The 27,633-nt window shown below is 44.7% G+C and overlaps 1 protein-coding gene across 4 annotated transcripts in view; it reads left to right on the top strand.

Moving 5' to 3' along the window:
* Positions 1-27,633, top strand: part of FHL2 (four and a half LIM domains 2) — a 477,249-nt gene that overhangs the window by 210,800 nt on the left and 238,816 nt on the right. For 3 of the 4 annotated variants that reach the window (XM_069636912.1, XM_069636913.1, XM_069636911.1), the window contains one exon: positions 19,157-19,340. The exons of the other annotated variant lie outside the window; for it this stretch is intronic. In XM_069636912.1, coding sequence (XP_069493013.1) covers positions 19,185-19,340 — 156 coding nt within the window. In that variant the 5' untranslated portion in view covers positions 19,157-19,184. The remainder of the gene's footprint in view (positions 1-19,156; positions 19,341-27,633) is intronic. 4 annotated transcript variants of the gene reach the window in all.

Below are 27,633 nucleotides of genomic sequence, written 5' to 3' on the forward strand. Positions count from 1 at the left end.
TTCATTTTACGCAGTGCAATGCAAACTTTGCGATATCTTCTTTAGGGCCCTTTGCACTATTCAAATTTGTATTTGCACATTTGCAATCGACTTTGTGACCCATTACTAATCTGCAGATACTTTGAACAATGCAAGCAGCAATATAAAAACTGGAGGATTCAGTACAGGCATATAATGATCCAGAATGACGCAGAACTAATGCTTTCTGTGGTCATAGGGAAACAAGAGAGACATTTCTGGTCTATAATTAATTATAAATGCCCTAGCAAATAAAATTGTGACTCTTCAAAGTAAAATATCCAGCAAAAGAGCTTCCCTGAACAACACTCTCAATTCAAAAATTCATGACAAACCCTTACCCACTGACCTAGCTCGTTTCCAGTTTGCCAAAGTCAATATCTTGGAAGTGGAAAAAATCATCTTATCCCTGAAACCGTCCAATTGCCAGGGAGACTTGTGCCCTGCACAGCTCATCAAATATGCTGCCCGGGACCTCTCCCCTTTCATCACAAAATTGATCAATGCCTCCTTCGCTACTGGATCCATCCCCACTAACCTCAAACAATCCTGGGTAGTCCCATTATTGAAAAAACCTACCCTCGACCCTGCCATACCCACAAACTACCGACCTATAACAACCGTTCTCTTTCTCCTAAAAATCCTGGACAAGGTTGCTTATGTACAAATACATAAGCACCTGGAAGAACACAACCTCCTAGGATCTAGACAATCTGGGCTCCGGCCCCAACACGGGACCGAAACTGCTCTCATTGACTTGAAAGCCCAGATCGATTCGCTCAGAGACAATGGGCAAGCTGCCTTACTCCTTCTCCTTGACCTATCTGCAGCTTTCGATCTGGTCGATCACTCTGTCTTATGTTCACACCTCCACACTGCAGCTCACTTCTCAATGGAGGCTATCACGTGGATCACATCCTTCCTTAACGGTAGGACCATGAGGGTCTTCTCTCCCACGGCTGCAGCAGACCCCATACCTATCACCTGCGGTGTTCCTCAGGGCTCCTGTGTCTCCCCCACACTATACAACATATTTACCATGCCCCTTTTCGATGATTTGGATCATCTCGGTATCACCTACACTAATTATGCAGATGATACGCAGATCCTCCTTCCGCTTTCTGGAGATTATGGAAAGGATTTAGCCTTGTTAAATAGGGTGTACATCATCATCCAGGCATGGATGGCCACTCATGGACTATGCCTGAATGATGATAAAACAGAATTTATCATCCTAGGTACCTCACTCAACATAAAGAAACTCGGCCTGGCCTACAATTCCTTCATGATTGACGGTAATAACATCAAAGTTGAACAGGAGGTCAAAACATTGGGATTATATCTAGACTCCACTTTTTCCTTCAAAAGACAAGTGAGCTCCCTTGCATCCTCCACGGCTTATACATGCAAATTAATCCGTGCAGCTAAACCCTTCCTGTCGAATTCCAGCTGCCTGAAACTCACCAGAGCTCTTATTCTGTCTCGCCTTGACTACTGCAGTGCCCTATACCTGGGATCTACTAAGGCTACCACCACTAAACTGCAAACCCTTCAGAACAATGCTCTAAGAACAGCTCTGGGCATTTCCAGACGGGAACACATTACTAATTATAGCCAACAGAACAATTGGCTAACCACTAAAGACAAAATTCTATTAAAAACGGCATCACTCACTCACAAGTCTCTGAACAATGCCGCCCCAACTTACCTGATCAACAGATTCCACCGACAGTCCTCTTCAAGACCTACTAGAACTGCATACAAAAACTGTCTATCTGTTCCCCACTTCAAGCGGGCCACCATAGGGGGCAACAGCTTCCCAGTAAAAGCTGCTTTGTTGTGGAACTCCCTGCCTCCAAACCTCAGAATTGACATGCCTTACCAGATTTCCGCTCACTGGTAGTCTCATGGTTGAAACTCGGAGCCCACTAAGACTATGAAGTGCCCAGCACCACCTGTACAATCTGTAACCACATGTGCCTTACTGCTTACCTGCTTGTGTGCCTTTGCTTACCTGTATATAATGGCCTGTAAGCCTACTACTGATTTGTATATAACATTGGTGTAGTTTATTTGTGCATTATGTATACCCTTTGTACTGTAACCAAGCTTCGAAAATTCTTGTAAATGCTGCGCCCTGATACCCCCGGGTACGCTTGCGCATTATAAATAATAAAAACAAACAATTCAATGCAGTCCAGCCAACTTGATATGCAATTGAATCCAATTTCCAGTGAAATGTGGAAAATACACTTTGGTAACGTATACCCTATTAGAATACTCCAGAATGAGATGGTCTCACATAAGAAAGAGTGTAAATAGGACCTACATTTCGACTGTGATGACATGTTGCTTCTAATTAAAAGAATAAGTAACTCAAGTGTGGTAGGTCCAAATGGCTTGGCTAATTGGACAAGAAAAGGTAATCCAGAGTTATGGGCCATGATACACAATATCTTGTTCTGTAATATCATGCATCATTGGAAACGCTGGATTCCTGGAAATTGTCATACATTGTCCCCATCTAATAAATCGTTTAGACCTAAATAACTATAGACCAATCACTCTTTTGGACGAGGAGAGCAAGATCTTCTCCTCATTGTTTCTGAGAGAAGTGGACGCCTGGGCTATCAAGGTTGGGTGCCTGACAAGGAATCAAACTGGTTTCCACTAAAATGTCGATACCTCGTTGGATACATTAATTTTGAATATCTTTCACTACCTGTACACCAGCGCGCACTCCTCTGATCTGTTTCTGGGTTTCATTGACTTCTCTAGTCCTTTTGATATAGAAAGCGGTTATAGGTCGAAGGATTGAATCAAAATGGATCGAAATGCAATAGGCTCGAAGCAAAAGGACGGAAAACAAAAAGGTCGAATTTTTTTATTTTTTGTTTGTTTTTTTGGGAGGCCACCCCACAAACCCCTGTTTTTGGTGTAAAAACCACATTTTTTCCTATACGGAAACCCCCCAAAAAAAAGATACATTTAAAAAAAGGCAGTTGACCCTTTTGGTTTCGGGCCTATTGACTCGAACCTTTTGTCATTCGATCCTTTTGATTCGATCCTTTGACTGGACACGATAGTAAGCAAGAGTAAAACTAGCTGTATGGGATCTCCCCTCGGGTTTACTGGACATCTTGAAATATTGACACTGAAACATCTTTGTTTAGGTCCGGCTAAACCTAGAAGGAGAGGTCTCTGAAATTATCCCTACAATAGAGGGCTGGGGCAAGGATGAGTTTTGGCCCCTTGCTTATTTGATCCTTACATATCTGACATAGGAGAAGCTGTAGAAAATCATGCTCTGCGGTCCCCGCTTGTGGGGATTATTAAAATAAAGTGGCTAGCATATGCAGACGAATTTCTGACCCTGGAACATACCCAAATTGGTGTGCAGAAAATGTTAGCAGATTTACACACCTATGTAGATGCCTATGATCTTGTGATCAATAAGTAAAAAACAAAAAATCATGAGATTCTCGGCCACCAGAAAAAAAGATTGGGTTTAAATGGTTGTTGAGAAATACACCGATTGAGGTGACCAAGCTTTTCATGTATTTAGGAACCCTGATTCTTAATAAATGGAGCAGCACAGAGATTACAAATAAAATAGATGGATGCATACCTAAGATGAAACAAATCAATAATAAGTATGGGAGGTATTCCTTGGAGTCGGTAATCAACCTTGGAGTTGGTAGTCAAATACTGTGAGAAGAAAGTGATCCCCATGGTGATATTTGGCCTAGAGACAATGGTATCCCTTAATAAGGAATAAATGTATGCCCTTAACGGGAGATTGTGGAGGAAGGTCCTAAGACTGCCGAACTGTGTTCCCCTTTTGGCTATTCGAGATGAATAAGGGTTACAATCTGTGGAATGTCGTGTAATCTGGAATATGCTGCTATTATTCAGGAACGTGACTAGACCACGTCAGTATTCTTTATTTTGTGATGTGAATAGCTTGTTAATGGAAAACCTTTGTAAGATACTCTCAAAATTGGCCTCTGAGTGTAATGCTATCCTGGAGGAAGCGGCCTGAATCTTGCAGCAACATGATGTGAGCTCAGAGCTGGTAAAGAAAATGCTCGTGGAATTGGCACTGGATTAACACCTGTTTAGCTCTGAGAAACTACAAGCTGGATAAAGATTTGTGTGGAGATCATAAGAAATGGGGCCAATTGTCAGTTTATTTAACGAAATTCCCAAATGTCAGGCTGAGGACATTGTTAATGAGATTCAGATTTAAGTAGATTTTAACTAAGGAAATCCAAAACCTGTGTAATTGTGATGACTGTCCCTGATCCTTGCTGCAGGTTTTGCAAAACAGACATCAAAATTGAGTCTCTGAGACATATTGTGGTGGGACTCTTTTTATGGGGGAAAATGTAAGTTGCGGTTATACCACAGAAGCAGATCTGTTCTGGCATTGATGTTAGATCTGTTTCTCTTTCTATTAGAGTTGTGAATCTCCTTATGCACATGGGACTTGTGGACTGGTAGTAGAAGGAAGTTCTAAATTGTAAGACTAATTGGATTTTATGTGAGGATCAGCCTTTTTTTTCATAATGACTGCACCCCGTGTGCTTGTTGACAACTATGTATCATGCGTATGCAATGATAGGTATGTTTTCAATTTGTTAAGAATCATAGTGTAATAGGATTTTTCTTTTATTCCAACAGATTTATTTTGTATATAATGTTGATGATGATGTTATGTCCTGAATTGCTTTTGTATTATATTTCTTTTGTGAAAGGCTTATTTTTAAACCGAAACCCAATAATACAAAATAAAAAGATACTTTGCACATCTGTCTCAAACCTATTTCCTTCTTTAAAGATGCGGTCTTGTGGGTAGGCGAATATGGATGGATTGTTACCAGGGGCAGTATGCGATTGGTCGCAGAGAGAAGCAGACATGAATAGAAAGTTGGTGTGATGATGGACAGCAGAGGCTTTGGCAGGGGGGCTAAGATGGATATAACCCCCCTCACCCCAAGTATTTTGCTTGTAGCGCCGGCTAGAAGAGCAGGGGCTACAACCAAAAGACTAGCTAGCCCCGGGTCCTGACAGTCCTGACATTAGCATAGCCCTAGATCCTTTCCAGACCTAGCAAGACCCCTCATTGACCGTGTATTGCAGAGGAACAGGAAAAATCCCAAGAGGTGGTTGCAGCAGCTTGGAGCTGGCATAAGCACCAGAAACCATTGAGAGCAAAAGGATTCCTTAGTAGCGGTCTGGAGAGCTTCTCAGAAAAAAGACCTACTGATATGCCTCAATCTCTGCTTTAAAATGAGTAAAACACAGTAAAATCACTCTCTAGAGGCTGTATGTGGTTCACAATGCGCAAAACCCCTCCTCAACCCGGGAGAGGGTCCAATATTACATGGTGTTCTCAAAAGCCAATTCTCGCTCCAGACGGAGGGTCCAATATTACATAGGGTACTCAAAAGCCAAATTAACTTCTTTCTGGGAAATTCCCGCTTCCGGGGCAGGGTCCAATATTACATGTGGTACTCAAAAGCCAAATTAATTTCTTTCTGGGAAATTCCCGCTGCCGGGCAGGGTCCAATATTACATGGGGTACTCAAAAGCCAAATTAATTTCTTTCTGGGAAATTCCCGCTCCCGGGGCAGGGTCCAATATTACATGGGGTACTCAAAAGCCAAATTAATTTCTGTCTGGGAAATTTCCACTCCCAGGACATGGTCCAATATTATATGGGGAAAAAACACTCCAGAGCAGCATAGAATTAGTTCTGTGGAGGAGACCACCCTCTACCCCTACATATAAACACAGTTGGAATGTTGCTTTATTGGTTTGCGCACTCTGTGAGGATGACGACCCCCTTCCCCACAGGGCAACAAAAAGCGCCCTCTATACTCCTAAAATGCAGCATCCAGTAACGTCAAACAGATATGCACCAGGAATCTGTGTCTACATGTAGTTGGACATGTAGTTGAATCTACTGTTCTCTCATTTGTTGGTTTGCAGATTCATTTTTCAGTTCTTGAAAAACGAAAACAGGGCACCACTTCAAAACGTAAAACATCTTGTCATTATACAGTATGGTTAGGGCTGTTTTAGTAGCCTAGGAGATAGTCCTCCGGGACACACTTACCCTGCCCATGTTTCCCGGACCCCTTTTTTGGGGGATTGGTAGGATGCCCCACTGGCACCATGGCCTCAGACTTCTGGCTACACAGCTCTTGTTCTACTCAATAAATATCCAAATCAGAGGAACTCTTAAGTGGATACGATGGGCTTGATTTTCACAATGCTTAGCGCCCCGCAAAGGGACTTTGCACCAAAAAAGTGCACTTTAAGCAGCAGACAAAGTCAGAATGTGATCATTACTGCACCATATGACCTGCGCATGATATATGGTGCAGTAATGATCTCTTTCATGTTTGTGGGATGTGGGGAAGCCGACATGCACGTACCATAGCAGCAGTCCAACCGGTATTGTTATTCCTAAACATAGATGAACGGAGTCTGCCCCATACCAATCAAAAAGTCTAAATGTGATTCACAATGTCCACTTTGCATTGGCACAGCCCCCCTTATGCCCTGCACCACAATAGCACAAAGGAAGGACTAACGCAAGGACAGAGAATGGTGCGGAATATGCCTGAAGCTGCATTATATTGAGAAAAACGGTTGGCATAAGGGGGCGTGGGCATGGAGGCATGGGTCAAACTCTCAAACACACCCACCAAAGTGCAAAAAAACCCTCAAATATAGAACCTGCAGTGCCCATGTGCAATCACCATGAAACTTACCACTTATCTGCAGCAAGAGCACAGTATAAAAGTGCCTTGCAAACCCAGCGAGAATGGCCCATCACGCATTGCTCGCACTTGTGCTCGCGCAAAATGCAAGGAAGAGGCGGAGGCTACAACCGTACAACCATTTGTGAAATGCTAGATGAGGAGAACTATGGCTCAAAAGGATTAATCCCACATGTCATCCTGGACGTGGTTAGGGAGTGGGAGGCTAACTGGACATCCCGAACAATGTGCTCAGATGCTGTACCTCTCCATAGGGAGGTGTAATTAGCCCTTCACTTTTTGACAACTGGTTCATCCAGCGGACCACAACCATTGTCGGGGGCATATCCTAGCCCACGCAATCCTGGTGCCTGCATCCGATGTTGCAGCACATCGATGCACAGCTGCATAGCCATAGAGACATGCTGCTGACTCTGCAGGAAAGGCAAAGAGGGGTGCGGGAGTTCTATGCCATGGCACAGCTGCCAGGTCTTCTGAACTATTGATGGCAGGCATGTAGCACTGCAACTCTCCAGAGAAATGGAGCACAAATAAAAGAATCGCAAAAATTGGCAGGTCATCTGCGATGCCAATGGCAACATAATGCATGTAAATGTCAATTTTCCCGGATACACTGGTAATGGTTATATGTGATATAATCACTGGTACAAACATCGAGGCTGACTCGATATTTTTTTTAACTGCACTAAACACCCTTCCCAACATATTTTAGGACTTGTGTTGGATAGTGCCCTTAAAAAAATATAGAGTCACCCTTAATGTTTATTTCCAGTGATTGTATCACTGGATACCCTCATGATAGCTCACTCCTACTCCATTCCCCACTCCATCAGGCTCTGGCATATGGAACCTTTGGTAACCTGTGGCTCCTTGGTAAGTATGACCCATCACACCCATCCAACCATGTAGAGGGGTCGAGTGCGTAGAAGGGATGAGTGCGTAGAGGGGATGAGTGCGTAGAGGGGATGAGCGTGTAGAGGGAATGAGTGCGTAGAGGGGATGAATGCGTAAAACAGGTGAACGCATAGTGCGCCCAGTAGCCGCTGTGTGAATTTAGAAGTGTGCCCAACAGCCTTGCTGAATCTAGAAGTGTGCCCACTAGCCGCTCTGTGAATTTAGAAGTATGCTCAATAACCTCTCTGTGAATTAAGTCGTATGCCCACTGGCCTCTCTGTGAAAAGTTGAACTTAGAAGTGCACCCAATAGCCTCTCTGTGAATTTTAGAAGTGTGCCCGACTACCTTTCTGTGAAAGTTGAACTTAGGAGGGTGCTCATTAGCCTCCCTGTGAATTCAGAAGTGTGCCAAATAGCTTCTATGTGGAAACAGAAACTTAGAAGTGCGCCCAATAGCCTCTCTGTGATTCTAGAAGTGTGCATTTAGAAGCTGAATTTAGAAGTGTGCCCAACAGCCGCTCTGTGAATTTAGAAGTGTGCCCAATAGCTCCTCTATGAATTAAGAAGTATGCCCATTAGCCTCTGAAAATTGAATTTAGAAATGTACCCAAAAGCCTCTCTGTGAATATTAGAAGCGTGCCCAATAGCCTCTCTGTGAATTTAGAAATGTCTGAAAGGGCATGTAACCCATCATATCTCACCAACATGCATACTCTCTCCTTACATCATCACTCAAATAGAACACAGAGATACTATGACACCATTCGGTATAACTGTTCTCATATCAACATTCGCTGCTCACTCCACATCATTCTAAGTAATCACTGCTGGTTACACCCCCCCCCAGCCAGGTGTTCTCCTCAGGCCAAACGCAGCCACTTCCGATCTGGATAAATCCTGCCAGAACGAATACATACCCCTGACCTCTCAACCATCACACCTACCGCTAGAAAGCAGCAATTACACGGATACCACACGAGCTGTACACATACCCGGTGCTCACAAGCACCTTTTTGACTCTACTCTCTCTACAGATATGAACTTCGGTTCCCAAGGGCGTTCAACCTACCAGCGCCTTCAGACCATACCAATGGTATATAAGGCGCTATATAAATGCAAAATAACAATAACACACTTAAACAAGCACATGCAAAACAGCCACCTACCACAAGAACCAAGCTAACCCACTATTTACCAGTTACCCATTATCCACAGTGCCTACCCATTCTTTGCATTCCTCCTGACACCGTTCAGGAATCCTGCAAACCCAGGTGTGGCCCGATAAAATTCAGCACAGATTGCCACTAGAAGCATATGTGGGGGCACCTTCGGAATGCTCAAATAACGGTTCAACTGTATTGACCACGTGGTGTGGCACATTGCTATACACACAGTTAGTGGTGTGTAAAATCATACTGGCATGTTGTGTTCTGCACAACATTGCAACATTCCATGGCATACCTGCGGAAGTACAGGAGAGTTTACAGACAAATCCATCGGCCCCACCCATACCCCTAGTGGTACAAATTGCACAGGGACAAGAAACATGTGGTGGAAAAAATATTTGCATGAACCACACCCTGTGTTGTGGATACAATAGAAGCCCCATCTTTGACAGGTTTCAATGATGAAAGAGGGCAAGTCCTGTCTGCCCAGCATAACATCCCAAGAATACCTGTGTAGGAGCAGTGTGCACAGTGATAGGAACTACACTATGTAAGCACATCTTCCTCTATGTGTCACACACTTATACAAACACTTACACAAACACACACACACACAACACCCATAACACATGCCTCACAACATCAATAACCATAAACAACAAATTGACTACGTCAGTGGTGTAACGCAAAATATGGGTGGGGCTCCTCCAGAGGGCCACCGCCAAGCTTCTCAGAGAAGTGCATGCTTTGCCACAAATGCCTGGGCCAGACTGGGACACAGTGCATGTGCAATGCATATGATGATTATGCTGCCAAAGGGGACGCTGCACGCTGCACTAAGTGAAAGAGGTATGTTTTTTAATCAAACCGTATATATTTCACTTAGCATAGAAACAAGGGGGGTAGCACCCGGCCCCTGGTGCCCAAATATACCTGCCTCCACTAAGCGTGGCCAGTAACATTGTTATGTGCCTGCCAGTGGTGGGGGCAGCCTCTGAGAAAGTGTTTAAAATAATGTGTTCAAATTCTGCACTTTACATCATAGTTTTGAGAAAAATTGGTTAAAAAGTCCAGTACATGCCATGTCACCCACAGTGCACAGGAGTGCTTACAACATTTTCATGATGCCTATGTTCACAACACATGGCAGCATTGCCAGTATGTCACTTTCATAAAGCTGTGCTAATGATATATGCCAGCATTGCCACTGTGAATCAGTTTCTGAAGGTTATATGCCAGCATTTCAGTTGTGAATCACTGATGTTGATGCCGCAATCTATGCCAGTATGTCCACTGTAAATCCCTTTCATGATGTTGTGGCCAAAATCTATGCCAGGAATGGTCACTGTAAATAATTTTCATGAAGCTGCGGCCACAATCTATGCCAAACCTCTGGATATGGTCAGCAACTCAGCAGTGCTGTATATATGAAAAATGATGCATACATTTTGCAGACAGTGCAAATCCAGAAAAAAACATAACAATTGTACAATATTTTGGCTTGCCTGCCTCAGGCATATATGTTATTATTTCAGCAAGTGTCACTTAATCAATGAAAAATGCTTTTTTAAAGGGGAATACACCTAAGATTTAAATCACGTTAAAGGGAGTGACAAATAATTTTTAAAAATTGTGCGCTACAATATAAAATGAGATTCCCAGGATCAAGCATGTAAATGGTAAAGCAGGGATTTTGTACAGTCAGCAATTTCAGGGCTTCGTCTTAGCCACAATAGTTCTGTGTTCTTGTCGTAACGTGCAATTATTCTGAATGTTTGATTTACAAGAACTAAAATCAAAGTCTGTTTTGCAGGCTTGACTTTCAACGTACACAAATCACACGATTAATCAACTGATAAGCATGCAATTTGGGACTGATACTGCAGAGTTCAAAATTGAGGGGAGCCTGGAGCTATTTAGCTCCTGCTTCTAGCCTAGGGGAGAGCCTGCTTACCTTAAAACCAACAGCTACCAGAAGCTACTTTTGGCTCCTAGAGCCAACTGGTGCTCTACAAACATGTAAATGTGACATTACCTTTGAGTATTTGAGAATGTTAATAAAGAAGAATTGGAACACATTTAATACACATTTAAACACAATGGTTCATACAAAATGGGCAAAAGGTTAAAGGAGCATCTCTAGTAGCACCTGCTTCCCCTGTGGTATCTCCTGCCTGCAGGATGATGCCAGCCACCAAGGAGCTGGCTTTAGCTCCTGCTCATTGAATGTCAATTTCGAACCCTGCACTGCATCCTGGAAAATGTAGTCAACGTAAGAAAGATTCCAAAGGAGCTCAGATACTGAATTCTGGGAAAACAAGGTAAACAATGTGACAAAGGCCTGATGCTGCATTGCAGGAAATACAAATATGGGGAGCCAGAGTGCCTTCAAAAGAATGCCCGGGGAGGCCTTAATGTGCAGGGAGGTGCGAGAGCCTCCCATAGGCACATTAAGGCCCGCAGAATCCCAGCCTGCATCCCCAATGGGCAGCGCAAGGCTGGAGGAGCCCTGGCCTTGTACGGCCCATTGGGCATGTGTGCTGGTAAACTTAAACTGTCCAAATGATATGGGGTTTCCCCGTGACAGTTAAATCCAGACAAGCAGCGCTTGAGAGAGCTTTCCCTGGGATGGTTTTGGCTCGTCCAAAATGGCAGTGCTTAATTTGTGGGGGTGTTTGCCAGGGTTCAGCCCATGCACTTATTTCTGAGCCCCAGCACTTATTGTCTCAGACTCAGTTTGATCTTGATCTGGTGTTTTGGCAACTTTATTATTTTAACTGCCAGTCACATAATAAACACCTATAGAATCAGGGCAAAATGTAAATGATGATAAAGATTGCCCACGCTAATAGCTCAGGAAAGTCTTCATTCTATTAAAGACAAGGAGGCGAGCATTATGCTTATCTTTCTTTAATACTGCCATATCAGCATTTCAAAACTTCAACTTTTAACTTTTATGTTTTGGTTTTTCTTACATGTTACTTGGAAAAAACAAAGCAGGAAGTTACAAGTTTCATCTCTCAACTGAATCAACTAGGTTTTAGAAACCACGCTTCCCATAATCCTGAGGCCCTTTGTAGTCCTGACCTCTACTCCCACACCAATCAGTGGCCAGATAGGGGTATAAACACTGGCTCCCCTAAATCCATTCCTCTTTCTTTTGCCATCATAGTTCTACAAGTACAGATAGTCCCTCAAAATGTCAAACACAATCCATAAGGCCTGCACTCAATCCGCAGCTGGCGTGACTGTTCGGTCCAGCGGGACAACTTGCCAGAAGATCCTCGGTGCATATCCTGACTTGCTCATGTCGCCTTCTGATCGTCTCCTATGAGAACAGAAAAAATCATATGAGGGTGGGAATGAACTACAAATGGAACACCATGCATGACAGTTTTCGTTCGCTCAGTCATTGCTCTCATTTGTTTCATACATTAGGGTTGGATATAATGCTCGCCTCCTTGTCTTTAATAGAATGAAGATTTTCCTGAGCTATTAGCGTGGGCAATCTTTATTCTATGACAAGACAGGAGGCTCGCATTATGCTTGTTCAAAGCTTGCTATTACTCTATTCGGTATATCAGATACTGGCTTGAAGTAAAAAGTCTTAAAGGTGGATTCAGAAGACCAATCAGCAGATTTGATAATATCTTGTAGGGCTACTCCCGTCGCAAACGCTCTAGAAGCCATTTCTCCCCTAGCGGAATGTGCACCAAATAAGGATAAGTCTATCCCTGCCCACTGCATGACCTCCCTCACCCATCTCGCAATGGTCGCTGTCGCTACTGCGTGGTGAGGTTTCCTACGCGCTATAAGCAACTGAGTTACGCCGTGCGGTCTGAGATGCGCTGTAGCTGCTTCATAATCTTTGATACATTGAGCTACGCATAACTTCTTATTCTCTGCAAAATATGGGTAGGAAATTACTTTGGAGTCGGTCTTTGTTCTTTTCGCGATAGTAAACGCTACTCCTTCTGGATAAAATATCTTTCTATCGATTTCTAATGCTTTCACGTCTGACACTCTCCTGCACGCTACTAGACATAGAAGCATAGCTAATTTGCCTGATAATTGTGACCGGGATAAAGCTTCATTTTCCGGCCACCTAAGGAATAATTGAAAAACGTCTCTAACGTCCCATAAAACCGCATACTTTGGCTCTGGCGGCTTTCTCAGTTTTATACCTTTGAGGAGCCGTAAGATTGCTGGGTGCTCTCCTACTGGATTATTTTCTATTTTCTTGTGCCCTGCCGAAATTGCAGATCTGTATACTCCTGTCGTTCTGTAAGCAGAACCCTCCTGGAATTTTGAAGCCAAAAAGTTCAGGATGCTCACTAGAGGTGCTGAAATGGGATCCAGACTGTGTTCTGAACACCACTGCGCCCAACCGTTCCAAGCTGTCGGGTTCACCCGCTCATAGAAGGCGCCCAGGAATCTCAGATACAATCTGCAGCGATGTTCGAAATTCCTGGCAAGTTCCATCTTCTCCTGAAACCCTGCAGGCAATCAGCTGCAGGGAACCCGCTTCTATGAGCGGGTGAACCCGACCGGTCGAGTAGAAGGTCCTGGATGCTCGGAACTATCCTCAGAAAATCCGTAGAAAGTTCCATCGCTACTGGAAACCAGGCCTGCGCCCTCCAACAGGGCAGCACCATCACCACTTCCGCTTTGTCTCTGCAGACTTTCGCTAGAGCTCTTGTGATCATTGCGAATATCGGGAAGGCATAGTGAACTGCTTCGTTCCATGGATGTAGAAAAGCGTCCGTACCTGCTGCTCCTGGATCTATCCTCCAACTGAAATATTTCTGCGTCTGCGCATTCAGTCTGGACGCAAACAGATCTATGTCTAGGGGTCCCCATATGTCTTGGAGGCGCTTGAAAACTAGAGGGTGTAGCTTCCAATCGCTGGAGTCTACAAGATACCGAGAGTTCCAGTCTGCTATACTGTTCTGGCTCCCTGGAAGATATTCCGCAGTCACCGCAATGTCGTTCTGAAGGCAATAATGCCAGAAATCTTTCGCTAATTCCGCTAGCATTCTGGATCTCGTTCCCCCTAATTTGTTGATGTAGCGGACTGCTGAGATGTTGTCCATCTTGAGCAATACGCAACATCTTATTTTGTCCTTCGTGAATGCCCGAACTGCCAAGGAGCCTGCAAGAAGTTCTAGACAATTTATGTGGAGATTCAACTCTTCGCTGGACCATTTCCCGCCTGTCTGGGCTTGTTCGCACCTGGCTCCCCAACCTGACCTGCTTGCGTCTGACTCGATGGTCAGTTCTGGAACATCTCCGAAGATTGCTCACCCGTTCCAGGCTTCCATGTTCTCTAGCCACCACTGTAGCTCTGTCATGGCTTCTTGGTCTAGGTTCACTAGCTGATGGTATTTTAGGCCTCCGCGGAGATGCTTGATCTTGAGCCTCTGTAACGCTCGATAATGTAACGGTCCTGGGAAGATGGCCTGAATGGAGGCTGCAAGCAGGCCTACTATTCTGGCCAGGTTCCGAAGCGAAATTACTCGCTTCACAATCACTGTCCTGAGCTCCTTCTTTATCGCTCTCACTTTGTGACTTGGAAGCTCTAGAGTCGCTTTCACGGTATCTATGGTGAAGCCTAAAAATTCCAACCTCTGAACTGGCGCTAATTGGGACTTCTCTAAATTCACTAAGAATCCCAGAGATGATAGGAACTTGAAAATCCACTGCACATCTATCGTTAGGGTCTCTTTGCTGGATCCCATCACCAGGATATCGTCCAGATAGATAATCATACGGATACCTCTCTCCCTGATAGCTGCAGCTACTGGCTTCATCACTTTCGTGAACGCCCACGGTGCTGACGCCAGCCCGAACGGCAGGCATGCAAAGCGCCAAATCTCTCCTTCCCATCGGAACTGGAGATACTACCGAAAGGTAGTTGCTATCGGAATCGCTAGATAGGCATCTTTGAGGTCTAGACGGGCTAGCCAATCTCCTGAACGCAATAGGTCTCGGAGGAGATGGATGCCTTCCATCTTGAAATGGTTGTATTGCAGCCAACTGTTCAATTCTTTTAGATTTATGACTGCACAAATCTTTTCCCCTCTGCGCACCAGGAACATATTGCTGAGGAAAAACTGACTTTCTGTGCTCTCGCACTCTATTGCGTTTTTCTCTTCTAATTTGCTTAACTCGCTGTGTAAAAGCACTTTCTCTTCTAGTGGCATGTGAATGGGGACAGGTCCTCTGTACTGCTTTGGGATGTCTATGAAATCTAGGTGAAGGCCCGCTACTGCTTGTAAAACCCAAGCATCGCTTGACAAAGCTTGCCATTCTCTCAGAAAACGGAGAGTTCTGCCTCCGATAGGAACAATTGGTGTACTCACCGCCTGCTGCGCCGGGCTGACGGAAAGAACCTCTTCCTCTGCGGCCTCTTGGATGTCTTCCTCTGGCCGGGAAAAAGGTGTCCTGTTGACGGTTTTCCCAATATTGAGCGCATGGACCTTGAGGTCTTTTTCGATAGTTGTAGCGACCGGACGAACGACCTCTGACTCGTCCGGTCCCAGCAAAAACACGACCGGGAAATATCTTCTTTATAGAGCTTTGAGCTCTCTCGAGGGCTGAGTAGGTGCCAACAAATTGAGACATTTCCTTAGCGAAGGCCTCGCCAAAGCCCCTGCTTCATACTTGGCTAGATCGCTGAGCTTATTGTCGATCTTTAGGAGGATGCCTCTTCTACGCTCCGAAGAGAGTGCACAGTTGGCGTTACCCAACAAGCTCACTGCCCTTTGAGCCCAGTTACCTAGGGCGTGAATATCTACTGGGGTACCAGTATCTTTTGATTTTTCGACAAGGTCCATAATCTTTGCCAGTGGACCCGCTAAATCCAAGAGCTTATCTTGACACCCTTTCCACGCACGATCGATGCCTTTCCTAACGTCTCGTGCTGTTTTGGTCACGAAAGTGACAATTTTTGGGTCTAGTTCTGGTGTATCTGCCAGCTTCCCGGGCAGTTCAGGCCGTGGACATTCTGATCGCATGCGGGATCGAACTTCTCTGTCCAGCGGCTTCCTGATGTGTTGTGACATGTATAATGCCACTCTGGGTGAGGGCACCCACTCAGAAGACTTTGGGTGTCTAATGGACTTCGGGTCGAACATATCTATTACATTGTCTTCTTCCTCGGGAAGAGCTTGAGGAATTGGCTGAGGGAACTCTTCTTCCTCGCCGCCTTCGTCGCCGGGGGCGTATCCCTCTTCATATTCCCCTGAATTGTCCACCCCTGGGGCAGGGGGTCTGATGTGGCCATCTGCTAATGTTGCTAGAAAGGCTTCTTTCAATCTGGCGACTGGGTCGCTTTCACTTTGGGGAACAGAGTCAACCCTATCTTTTGTGCCCGAGGGGGTCAAAGAGTCTGCGCTCTTCTGGGCTTTTTTACCTCCCTTATTTTCAACCCTCTTCTGAGGGTGTCCAGCTGACGTCTCCTCTCCAGGGCTGTCGGCCCGTCTCTTCCTGGCCGCTAGCTGTTCCCGCTGCTCAGCCATGCATGCTTCAAGCATTTCTAACCTTTCAGTCAAAGGTTGCACCCCTTGGGAGACTTCTTGAGAAAGTGAATCTCCCAGTACCCTCTTGAAGCTGAGTGATAAATCTGTGTCTTGCCAGGTGGGTTCTTCCTCCCACTCTTCTTCACTCCACTCTGGTGAGGTGGACTGGGAATCTCTCGGGTGCGATGAGTGAGCCAGTGAATACTGTTAGCAGCGCTAACTTCTCGGGGTCAGCTGAAAATTAAGGCTCTAAATCAGAGTTTACCTCCTGTGCACTCTGCGCCTTCTAGCCTATCTGTGAACTGTTTCACGTTCTCTGTAGATCCAACAGATGCCACCAAGGAATGTCTTTTTCCTTTTTTTTTTTTGGAAAAAATTCCTCTCAGGTACTGATTCACACGACCCTCCGCTCTGTGTACGCGCGAAAAGCGAGCGTTAGGAGAACGTGGAGCATGCCGGGAATTATATGAGGCTGAACCTGGGTCCTAAAGCCCTGTGCGTTCGGCGGCGCGAGCCGCCTCCGCGCACACGCGTATAATGTAGGCTGCCGCAGGGTCCTAGCCTTCGCGAGCGAAGACTTCGGCTACACCGGAGGAGAACGGGGCGGCTGCCAGAAGCGAGCGGCTTTGCCCGCGGCTCCGCCCCGCCTCTCCTCACTCCCGTTCCTGTTAGAATTGAAACAAAAGCATGATGGGGGGAAACACCGGTAATACGCGCGCGCGTGCTCCCTACACAACGGTACAAACGCTGTAAAATAAGCTCTCGACAGCCATCAATCAAACACCTGTTAGTCTATCCGCTAACTATCATTGATAATGAGTACATTTAGAGACTAAATCATAATCGGCAACGATAATTTAAGAACAAAACATGAGACATAACACTTATCTCAGTATGGCAGCAAAAAGAAAGAGGAATGGACTTAGGGGAGCCAGTGTTTATACCCCTATCTGGCCACTGATTGGTGTGGGAGTAGAGGTCAGGACTACAAAGGGCCTCAGGATTATGGGAAGCGTGGTTTCTAAAACCTAGTTGATTCAGTTGAGAGATGAAACTTGTAACTTCCTGCTTTGTTTTTTCCAAGTAACATGTAAGAAAAACCAAAACATAAAAGTTAAAAGTTGAAGTTTTGAAATGCTGATATGGCAGTATTAAAGAAAGATAAGCATAATGCGAGCCTCCTGTCTTGTCATAGAATTATGTTTAGAGACACACCTAAACATTTGTCTCATGTCAAGACACAACAAGTATTGTATTTAATGTGTATATTGATTGGTATTAGTAAATCATACATCTGCCGTAGTGAGTACATCCATCAACCACACTAAGCTGGTGAGAGTTGCAGCTCTAACCCCATATATGTTGCCAGAATTGGGAGCAGCCGTGGGTGGTGGCAAGGGTGGGGGTGTAGCTAAGCGTACTGACTCGTCATGCACGTGTTAGAAAATATTTGAGCCACAGCACTTGATTCTTTTTTAAAACTAAGCACTACATAATGGTTAAAGGCACGGTCGCTGCCCCGTCGCACATCATGGAGGAGCCGTCATTGTGTAATCCTTCTCCAGTACTAACATGGCAGAGGGAGGAGTGAGGACACATGCTAACGAAAAGGCATCACAGTCAGCCTTTCAATGCTTTGCTATTTTCCTGTTCTGTTCGTCATTTCTTTAAGCAATTGTGTATACATAATCATTTTGGGAGACCGGCCTTGAAATGTGCTGTTTAAAAATTATTTTATAGACGTTTTGCTATTGTAAAAATATATTGTGAAGATGCTGGGAATGTTTACTAATGCATCACATCAAAAATAAGAAGTTTCACCACCGCACGTCAGTGTTTAGAATCAGAGTGTGTATTTTTGAATTCCAGACAAACTTTCATGCTCTTGCTGATTAGAAAGTAATACACACAGCTTTTTGAGACGTTGGCTCTGTGGACTCCAATTAATACTAATTAATGCAATATACAGATTGCGCCTTAAAACGCAAAACACTTTGCTAAACATAACGTACATGCCCGTGCTAGCCCCAGAAAATATCCATATGACAATCCTGGTAAAAAGGAATGCATTACTTGTCCAGCAATTACACAAGGCATCATGGAGTCTCTGAGAGCACCCAAACAACAGAAGAGTGAGGCAAAAGGGACAAGTGACCATGCCGTACTCTCCTGTTAGCCTTGCCATACTCTCCTGTTAGCCTTCCACTCAAAGGGGCACTTTTTTCTCCTGTTGCCATAGTCAATGCGATGTGCGGCAGTGGGAGAAACACTTGGAACATAGACGCTAGACACGATACTGGTTATACCATTATCCAAAGAAACATTCAATGCTTGGAGCCAGCCTGATCATGACATGAACCAATTGAAAGAGAAGACAGACTAAAACTAGAAGTATGTCTCCATAAAAAATAAACTAAAGATCATATGCACTCTTTCTGTAAGGAGGGATGGGGGGAGTGAGTTGGAGTAGGCAAGGCAGCTGGTGCAGAGGCACATGCAAAATTACAATTGGTGCATTGCCTGCTGTCTTCCTCAGCCTTCATACCCCCCCAGCATTAGACTTGACCCTGGTTCTAGGAACCAAGAGTTAAAACTGAACAAATGAAGTTGGGTAACATCTGCACAAATTATTTCACTTTGCAAATTCATAATGTCGAAGTTATCTTCATAAATGAATGAATTAGCTGATATGTAATAATTAATTTGAGAAACAGGTAGATGAGGTAGAACAGTGCAATTAACACATCTGTTTGTTTTCTTTTAAAAGGACTCTTGACAGAAACAGTGGCCTCAAAATGACTGAACGATTTGACTGCCATTATTGCAAGGAATCCTTGTTTGGAAAGAAGTACATCCTCAGGGAAGAAAACCCATACTGTGTGAAATGTTACGAGAGCCTTTACTCAAATACATGTGAAGAGTGCAAGAAACCAATTGGCTGCGATGGCAAGGTATTGGCCTACTTTTGTACATTCAATGTTCGTTTATGAATGGTAACCACATTTCTAATGACCTCTTCATCAGCCCTTAGAATAAAAGTCACCACCTGACTCGTAGTGCCAGGCGGAACCATTTATCTACTTAAAAAGTAGCAGGTCATTCTCCTCTAAATGCTATTGCAAAACTGTCCCTCCTGCTTGGTAATACGGGTTGTATCTCCCCATTTTTGTGTCTGTCCTCCTAGAGGATCCAGAGTCCTCTCATAGTCCAAAGCTTGCACACTCTTTGCTTGGCACTACTTCACCTGAGAATACTTCTCAATTATTAGGCATACCCGAGGCAATGCCAATCCGTTTTCTGCCTCTTCTATTCCAGGGTCATCGACAATGGTAATCTCTTGAAAGATGATCAGTTTTCTGGTAGCCTCAGGCTGGAGGTGTAGGCCATGCCACTCCCTGTCATCTTCAATTCCCTCAATGGAAAACACCTGACTAATGGCTTGGGCCTTAGTCACCATTACCAATAGACAACAGTCAGGAAGATTCCCACCCACAATGCCTCCTCTGACTGGATATACATTCATCCTCTTCTGGGGGTGATGCACATTCCCACTAGGTTCACCTCTGCAGGAGGAAAGCTTGCTTTGTTCCTCTGAACACTCTCTACTGAGACTCTTCACTCTATTGCCCATGCAGTCACTACTGTGATCAAACTAACCTTGCATTTTGCACAATATGGCCAGCCTCAATATACCAAGTGTCAGCTACCATTGTCTCCTGAATCAATTGAAATACCTGCAACTGTTAGCTGGCTCTTAGGGTGGGACATCAGGGTTAGCTGCCAGCCTCACCTCGTGGGAACATATAATAGCTCAATCCCGTCCAGCCCCCACTGGGTTCCTGGCTCTCGAAACCTTGAGAAGCTTCTTTCTGTTGTTACTATTAAAGGTCTTTCTCTCTGTGCCCTGGCGGTTCACAGTCCCAGCAGAGTCCTTTGGGTTCATTGAAATGACTGGGCCTTGATACCCTCTCTTTCTAGCCTTCATCCTTTCGGTTGGCACCTGCGGTCATTCCCATCTGCTGATTGTGCTTCTGTCTGGAAGGGGTCTCTCACACATTGGCAACCACTCTACACATCTTTCCGTGCATTTGGTTGATTGCATCCCCTGTCTGGTACTCGTATATGCCAACAAACTGAGCCACTATCATATGACTGATTATCTTGAATGCAATCAAGTGTTGGTGGACCTTTGATCAAAGATCTTTTCTGTTAATTTACAGTTAAGCAACCCCTCAAATGTCACCACTTTCTTCACTTTCCCTTTAGCAACACACCCTGTTTTAGCACAGCATTTACTATCCTATCTAAACTTTGCCTGGTCCCTGAGCCGGTAGCACATCAGACCCTGCTCAGGGGCCTTTTATGTATTAATATGTATTAATCAAAGCCTCATTCATTCTCTTGTGCACGTTCCTCTCTGGATTAAAGTAAAAAAGAAATTACCTCTCGTCCCAAAGAGAGCATTCGACAAATGAAGGCAGCTCCCCAATACTGTTTAAATGCCAGGCATATTTTAATTTTGAACTCTGCGCATAGGCATATGGCTGGTTGGGTGCTGTAGTTGGGCATTAGGACAGGATGGGAGGACATAAATGGCATACCGTGTTAGTAGAGACAACATTTTTAGGGCCTTATTGCCCAGATCTGCAGGTAGTACCATCAGTTATGTGCCCGGAAGCTTGACCTGTGGGCTCAACCAAAACCGCCAAGAGTCATAAGATGGGCTCAGGGCACACATGGCCAACGTGCAATGTTCACTAAGCGGCCGCTCGACAGAAGCCCTTCTCACTTTGTAGCAGGACAGGGACAGGTTGTGGTCGACGATGAGAGAAACCTGAAGAGGAGGGGAGCAGCAGATGATGGCCAGGCAACATGAGCGAAAGAGGTGGGAGATGTGGGGAGGCAGACATGTGGTTTGAGGAAACCAGAACGGAAAATGTATTCCTGTTATCCATCAGGAACGTTGCCATACGGCTGATTATTGTCTCCGAAGGTCGCTTATTAACCCACAGCAATTCTAAATTCAGCACCGGAGGCTGAGGGCAATGTCGGGGATAAGGTGCTCGAAAAGGTTTGACTTAAAAGCGCAAGAGAAGCAATTATTATTAAGGTAGGATGAGGGCAGCTAAGGCCCACCATTTCCTGAGGTCCAAGGGTGCCAGTGCTATTCGCATCTGCTGTGATCCTGCACATGACCTTTACAAAAAAAGCTTCCAGCTCGATGGTACACAGGTATGTTGCTCTCTGCACTGGAGGACATTACAGGGAGGAAAGGCATGGGCGCAGATAGAGGAGGAGCTGGCATGGCGCTCCCTTTGAACAGAGGAGTGCTGAATTTCTGAGTCTGGCCCACGAAGTGAGCAGCGTCTCCCTTGCTTTTGGGGCACTGCAATGATTGGTAAATGATGGTGGTGACGAACGCAGCTCTCCTAGTCCACATGCAGGAGTGAGCTGAGTCCAGCCCAGCGGCAGTAATAAAAGCGTTGCCCCACATGCTCACAAGGCATCACACAGCGGATTTCCTGTCAGCAACAACCAGGTAAAGAACATTGGGATTCGCTCAGCCAGGCAGGAAGGAATAATTCCAAGTGCTTACCAGGCAGTAGTCCCAGAATGTGCTTGGAAACCTCGATTCGAATCCCCTTGAGCCAATCCAAACATTGTGTTAAGTGTGCTAATACACAATAAATATTACTAGTATTTACATGTGCTGCATGACTATCACGTTGTAGTATTTAAATCTATGTACACGCCATAGGGCAGGATGGGTTTGATGTTCCTTTAAGGGAAAGGATGGGCTACTTCAGGTCATTCCTGAAGCCTGATATAGTAGCGATGGACTTAATATCACAGGGTCAGGTGTTTTAGTGTTGGGGAGCTCCATTGATGGGGAGTGACTATGGTAAAGAAGTGAAAGCGGGAGGTAGAACATGGAGCATGGGGTAAGGGCGTTTAAGTAGGGCTCGATATCATAGAGAGCAAGGTGGTGACACCAGAGAGGTTGAGGTAGCCAGATAGGGAGGGGTTTGCCCATACATGATTTTGTAGACAAGAAGAAGATGTTTAAAGAGGGAGAATTCATAAATAAAAAAAAGCCATACCATATGGAGGCAGTGCGCAGAGGTGGGTGAGGAGCAAGTGAGGTGGAACAGGGTGCAAGTAGCAAAATTAAGTACCATGTCAAGGTGGCTACAGGAGTACAGTTGCAATCGCCTGAGGAGGTTGGAGCTGTGGTCCAGCCTAATGCAGAGAAAGGAACACATGAAGAAAGGAAGAGGTAAGAGTCTCAGTGGAATGAAAGGTATGATAGAATCAGATTTTGTGGATGTTCAGGAGGCGGAATCTGGCAGGCGAGGGAATGCAGGACATTATCTACTGAGCTGTCAATGTGAAAGGGAGCCACAGCTTTTGAGGCATGTTTGGTGAAGGTTTGAGGGGGAAAAGATAGATGTGAGGGGAGATGGATTTAGGTGTTAGAAGCTGAAAGGTCGATCACATTACTTTTGGAGGAGCTAAACGCCAGGTATGTATAGCACCATCCATTGGGGGATAGCGACAAGACAGTGGGCCTCATTAGGACTCCGGCTCTAAACCATGGTGCTATTAGCACCATGGTCCATGGCGGAATGGGGAATTACCACCCCATTCCGAGGTTGGTGGGGCGGTAATTCCCCATGCCGCCATGCCCTTCCCCATTCCCATTTTTGCCCCATAGGGCTCAATGGGAATGGGGAAGGCGCTTATTACGGTACCGTAAATTGCGGTACAGTAATTAGCACCAAGGTCCCTTTGCGGGTCCCTACTTTAACGGCTGGTAAAACCAGCCGTTAAGGTCGGGTCCCGCAAAGGGACCTTGTAATTAGGCGCTAGGTGTTTAACGGCGCCGCAGCCTTTTACGGCGCCGTTAAACACCTAGCACCTGGGTCATAATGAGGCCCAATATCTGGTGTGAGATGACAACTCTGGGCTGAAGGAGGAAAAGAGAACAAAGATGTGTGTGTTTTTTCAAAAGAAAGTATGAGATTCTAAACAAGGAAATGTGCTTGCCGATGTACAATGTGTAAAAAGTGAATAATGGCCGGGGGTGGGGAGCACGACAGACCCTTGAGGGACTCTAATTGACACAGGGGGTCAGAGGATAGGCCACCATTTCAGTCGGGAGAATAGTTTTTTTTTTATTCGACATAAAAGTACAGGCAAAAGATTTGATTAAGACAGAATGAGCCATGCCAAATAAAAGCTAAAATGATCACTGTGATAATACAAGTACAGATTAGACTTCAATCTAAGCTACACAATTACATAATGTCATCAATCTTGATCCTTCAAAAGCACTCGTTAGCAAGTGCATGTTAACATATTAAAACTAGGTATCAATGCTTAAGATACAGATTTCAGCAGTCAAGACCTTCTAAGCCAAGCTCCATGTAAGTATTTTACAACAGAATGAACATTTAAAACCTCTTACTTACAAAAACTCATAGCCTGGGGAAGTCTTTGCACATTATGGAGATTTAAAACAGGCTTCAAATACCTGACTCTCAAATTTTTAAAATCAACACATAAAAACATAAACTTAGTGATCGTCTCCTCCCCATATATTTGACAGAGACTTGTCCCATTGGCTTTCCAATTATGCATAAATTAAGCAACGCTCAAAGTGTCCCTCCTGAATTTTATATAAAGTGCACGTTCAAGGCAAGGTTTAACAACATCCAGAGGTTTCATACCCAAAATCCAACTTAAGTTCTAGGTATTGCGGCGATGTCGATATCCGATGGCATGCATCTTTCATGCTAGTACACGCTAGTGCAACAGTCGATTCTTTCACAATAGTTTTTACCACAGCACATATTTTATGAGGGTTATCCCAATAAGATCTTAACCCCACAGTAATCAAACTTCCCTTAATGTGGGCAAACCATGGGAGAGACATCCCTCCCTCTATTGACATGACATGCATCAATACCTCACTATACTTTGCTAAGCCCAGAGAACCCCAGATGCGAACTACGAACAACCCTGCTCTCAGCTTGAGATCTTCCACAATAGGTTTTATATCTGTATCCAGGTGAAGCAGAGCATTAGATGTACTTAGGGGGAGCAGAAGTGACTTCTTTAAGAAAATGTTTTCAGCGTTAGCAAGGGTCTGGATGTTAGAAGGCCCCTTGCTCCTGAGCAAATCTTCTTACAGCCTTCTGTTCTTGATGAGGATAATACTAGCTTTTGCAAGGTGGGAATTCCAGAAGCAATTGTCAGCAAATCTCAAACCCAAATAATCGTATAATGAGACCAGCTCCAATCTGCTGCCGTCCACCCTCAAATCCAGTGAGCGGGCCTTATGACATTTTGGTTTGAAGATCATTGCCTTATTTTACTAGCGTTTATCATTAGGCATAGGACTTTGCATTTTGCATAAAAGCTGTGCAGGGTCTTCCTAATCCCCATTTGTGACGTGGATAGTAGCACGGCATCACCTGCATCATCCTATGTGTGCCTAGCCTGGGCTGATCCATTGAATATTCCAGGAGATTCCTTATGACCTCATTACAGTACATACAAAATACCAGAAGGGCCAGGATGCAGCCATGTCTGACTCCCTTCTGAAGAGGGAAGGAGTCAGTCAGGGCAACCCCAGTCCTCAACGCAGAGTTACGTGATTATTAGTGAATAAAAGCTGGATCAGAGTAAGGAGGTGACCAGGATATGTCCATCTCTAAGTACTTGCCATAGCCGTGCACACGGGACCCTCATCAAGCGCAAATCTTCAGGTCAATGAAAACTGCATAGATGTTAGCTGTATTCAAAGATGCATAACTCTGCAAATTCAAAAAGAGGCGGAAGACCTGCTCTACTGTGCTCTTCACAGCCGGGAAGCCATCCTGAAGATGGCTGATTACATCTAAGGAATTAACCCATTCCTGCAGATGCCCAAGATGAACTTTTACAAAGATCTTTCCAGTTGAATTTAACAGAGAGATCGGGTGATCATTTGCAGGAGAATCTGCCACCCTCCCTCCTTTTTATAAATCGGCACAATTTCTCCAATCCTCCAATCCTCCAGGAGTACGGGACAACTTTGCATTTGCCGATAGGCCTCAGAGCTATCACTACACAAAAAACATAACACTACAAAATATTTAACATAATAATCAAAACAGAAAAGAGAAAATCAGTCAATAACGATTCTTAAACTTATGGTAGATGATAGCCTTCCTAGTGAATTACAGCAGGATAAAAAAAAGAGGGAAGATTACAGTGTCCACACCCAATAACAATGCAGTCAGTGCCGTCCGACATGGACATTTCCTTGATATGAACCCTGTGCAAAAATCTAAGGTCCAAGGTTCTGATACAGCTCCCCACAGCTTTAGCCCGTAACCAGACCAGGACTTTATTATGGAGGGCTTCTCTTGACTTAGGTCTTTCCGGTTTGCTCACATTAACAATCACCAAATTCCTTTCATCTGTGACTAGCCCTTTTAAATGAGGATCCGCAATCTCAGGCATTGAGGCCGTTCTAGCTTGTATATCTCTCTTCGTATGGAGGCATGTCGAGTTGTGAATTGCATTTCAAGCTAGAGGAATAGAGTCAGAAGGACCGATGCACCAGAAACCAAGCCCAGTGGCATAATAAGGCCTGCCAAAGTGATAATCTTATACATGCTTTCAAATAACAGCATAATATAGGTGCCCAAACAACTAGTTCTACCTTGAAGAGATCAATAGGGATCTTGTCTAGACCTGGGGCCTTCCCGCCCTTTTGGGAAGCTATCGCTTCCCGAACTTCCCTCAATGTGAGTATGTGATTAGCTTTGCCTGGCTCCGACCAGACTCTCTGCCCAACTGATAGATCTACAGAGGGCATGAGTATGTTTCTGGTTTCCTTATATAAGTTGCTAAAATACCCATACCACGCATCTGGCCTGATCCAACCTTGAAAAACAACATCCTCTCTATCATTACTCTCGAAAACCATTTTCAAAAGGACTTAGAATCCCCACCCTTTGCCTTGTGTAGCAAAGCGTCCCATCTTTCATCCTGAAAGGATTTCTTCTCATGGTTAACAATACTCCTATACTCTGCCCTCAAATGGCAGAAAAGGCCCTTATCTACTCGTGGAGGACCCTTTAGGCAGGCAACCATGGTCCTTTTCGCCTTCATACACTCACTATCATACCAGGGTGTGGTTTACAAGGCATGCCTTTTCACCAATGACCCAGAATTAGTGATTAGTGGCTGGATTTTCCCAACAAGGGATTGAAATTTTATGATCATCTGCACATATGGGTAACTTTCCTCACTAAACCTTTCTATCTGACTTAAAACAGCCTGATAAAATGTGGAATGCGTTTTTGTTCCTCTAGGCGTTGCCATTTTATTGAGCTACCGGAATGATCAGATAGAGTGACAGCTATAGAGTCACCCTTTCCATGGGAGCACCATACATGGGTGCCAATGTTCCTAAGATTCATAACAATAGGTTTATGGTCACTGTCGCATCTGTCCATCACCCCAAAGCTCTCCACAAGCCCCCAATCCCTGGCTAAAATGATTATGTAATCGATCTTGCTCCCTCTGTTATTACCTGTAAAGGTATTTTTGGCTAGCTGGCTGGCTGGTCCAGGAGCAACTCGCCTGGTACAAGCCCCTAATTGGTTTGAATTGGAGTTGAGGTCTCCTGCCACAATGAAGTGGATCTTTGCTGGATCATACGTCGACAACTCGTCTAAAATACCCTGTAGAATGCACAAATCACTGCCACCGAGTCTGTTGTACACGTTGAACAGCAAGATGGAAAACAAAATTTGTAAGTCAGGGGATCAAGTATCTAGTTCCCTGATATTCCAATTCAGGTCAGTATTGATCCAAGTTAGGAGGCCCTCATTGGGTCTCCCTCTTGGGCCATTGTTGGCATCAATGCAGAATGATTTATAACTTTGTATGGCCACCCGCTGCGTGAGCCAGGTTTCCTACATACAGATCAGGTTGTAGATCAGGTGTAACCTCTAACAAAATCAAGACATGTAGGGTAGGCTTCCCACCCCAGAAATATTCAAGGATACCATTCTTAAATTATATTCACCAATGGTTACAGGTGTACCCAATGCAGATAGTTTTCAATCCACCCCTTGGAGTCCTTCACCTTTTTCAATATTGACACCACTTAAGTACTCCATGCTGTTGAATGCTATGGTGGAAACTGGATTTTGTTCAGCAGGTGGGCCATCACAAGGGGCTTTG

Source organism: Ambystoma mexicanum, chromosome 7p (genome assembly GCF_040938575.1).
Source record: "Ambystoma mexicanum isolate Mex_15411 chromosome 7p, UKY_AmexF1_1, whole genome shotgun sequence".
In the NCBI taxonomy this organism is placed as follows: Eukaryota; Metazoa; Chordata; class Amphibia; order Caudata; family Ambystomatidae; genus Ambystoma; species Ambystoma mexicanum.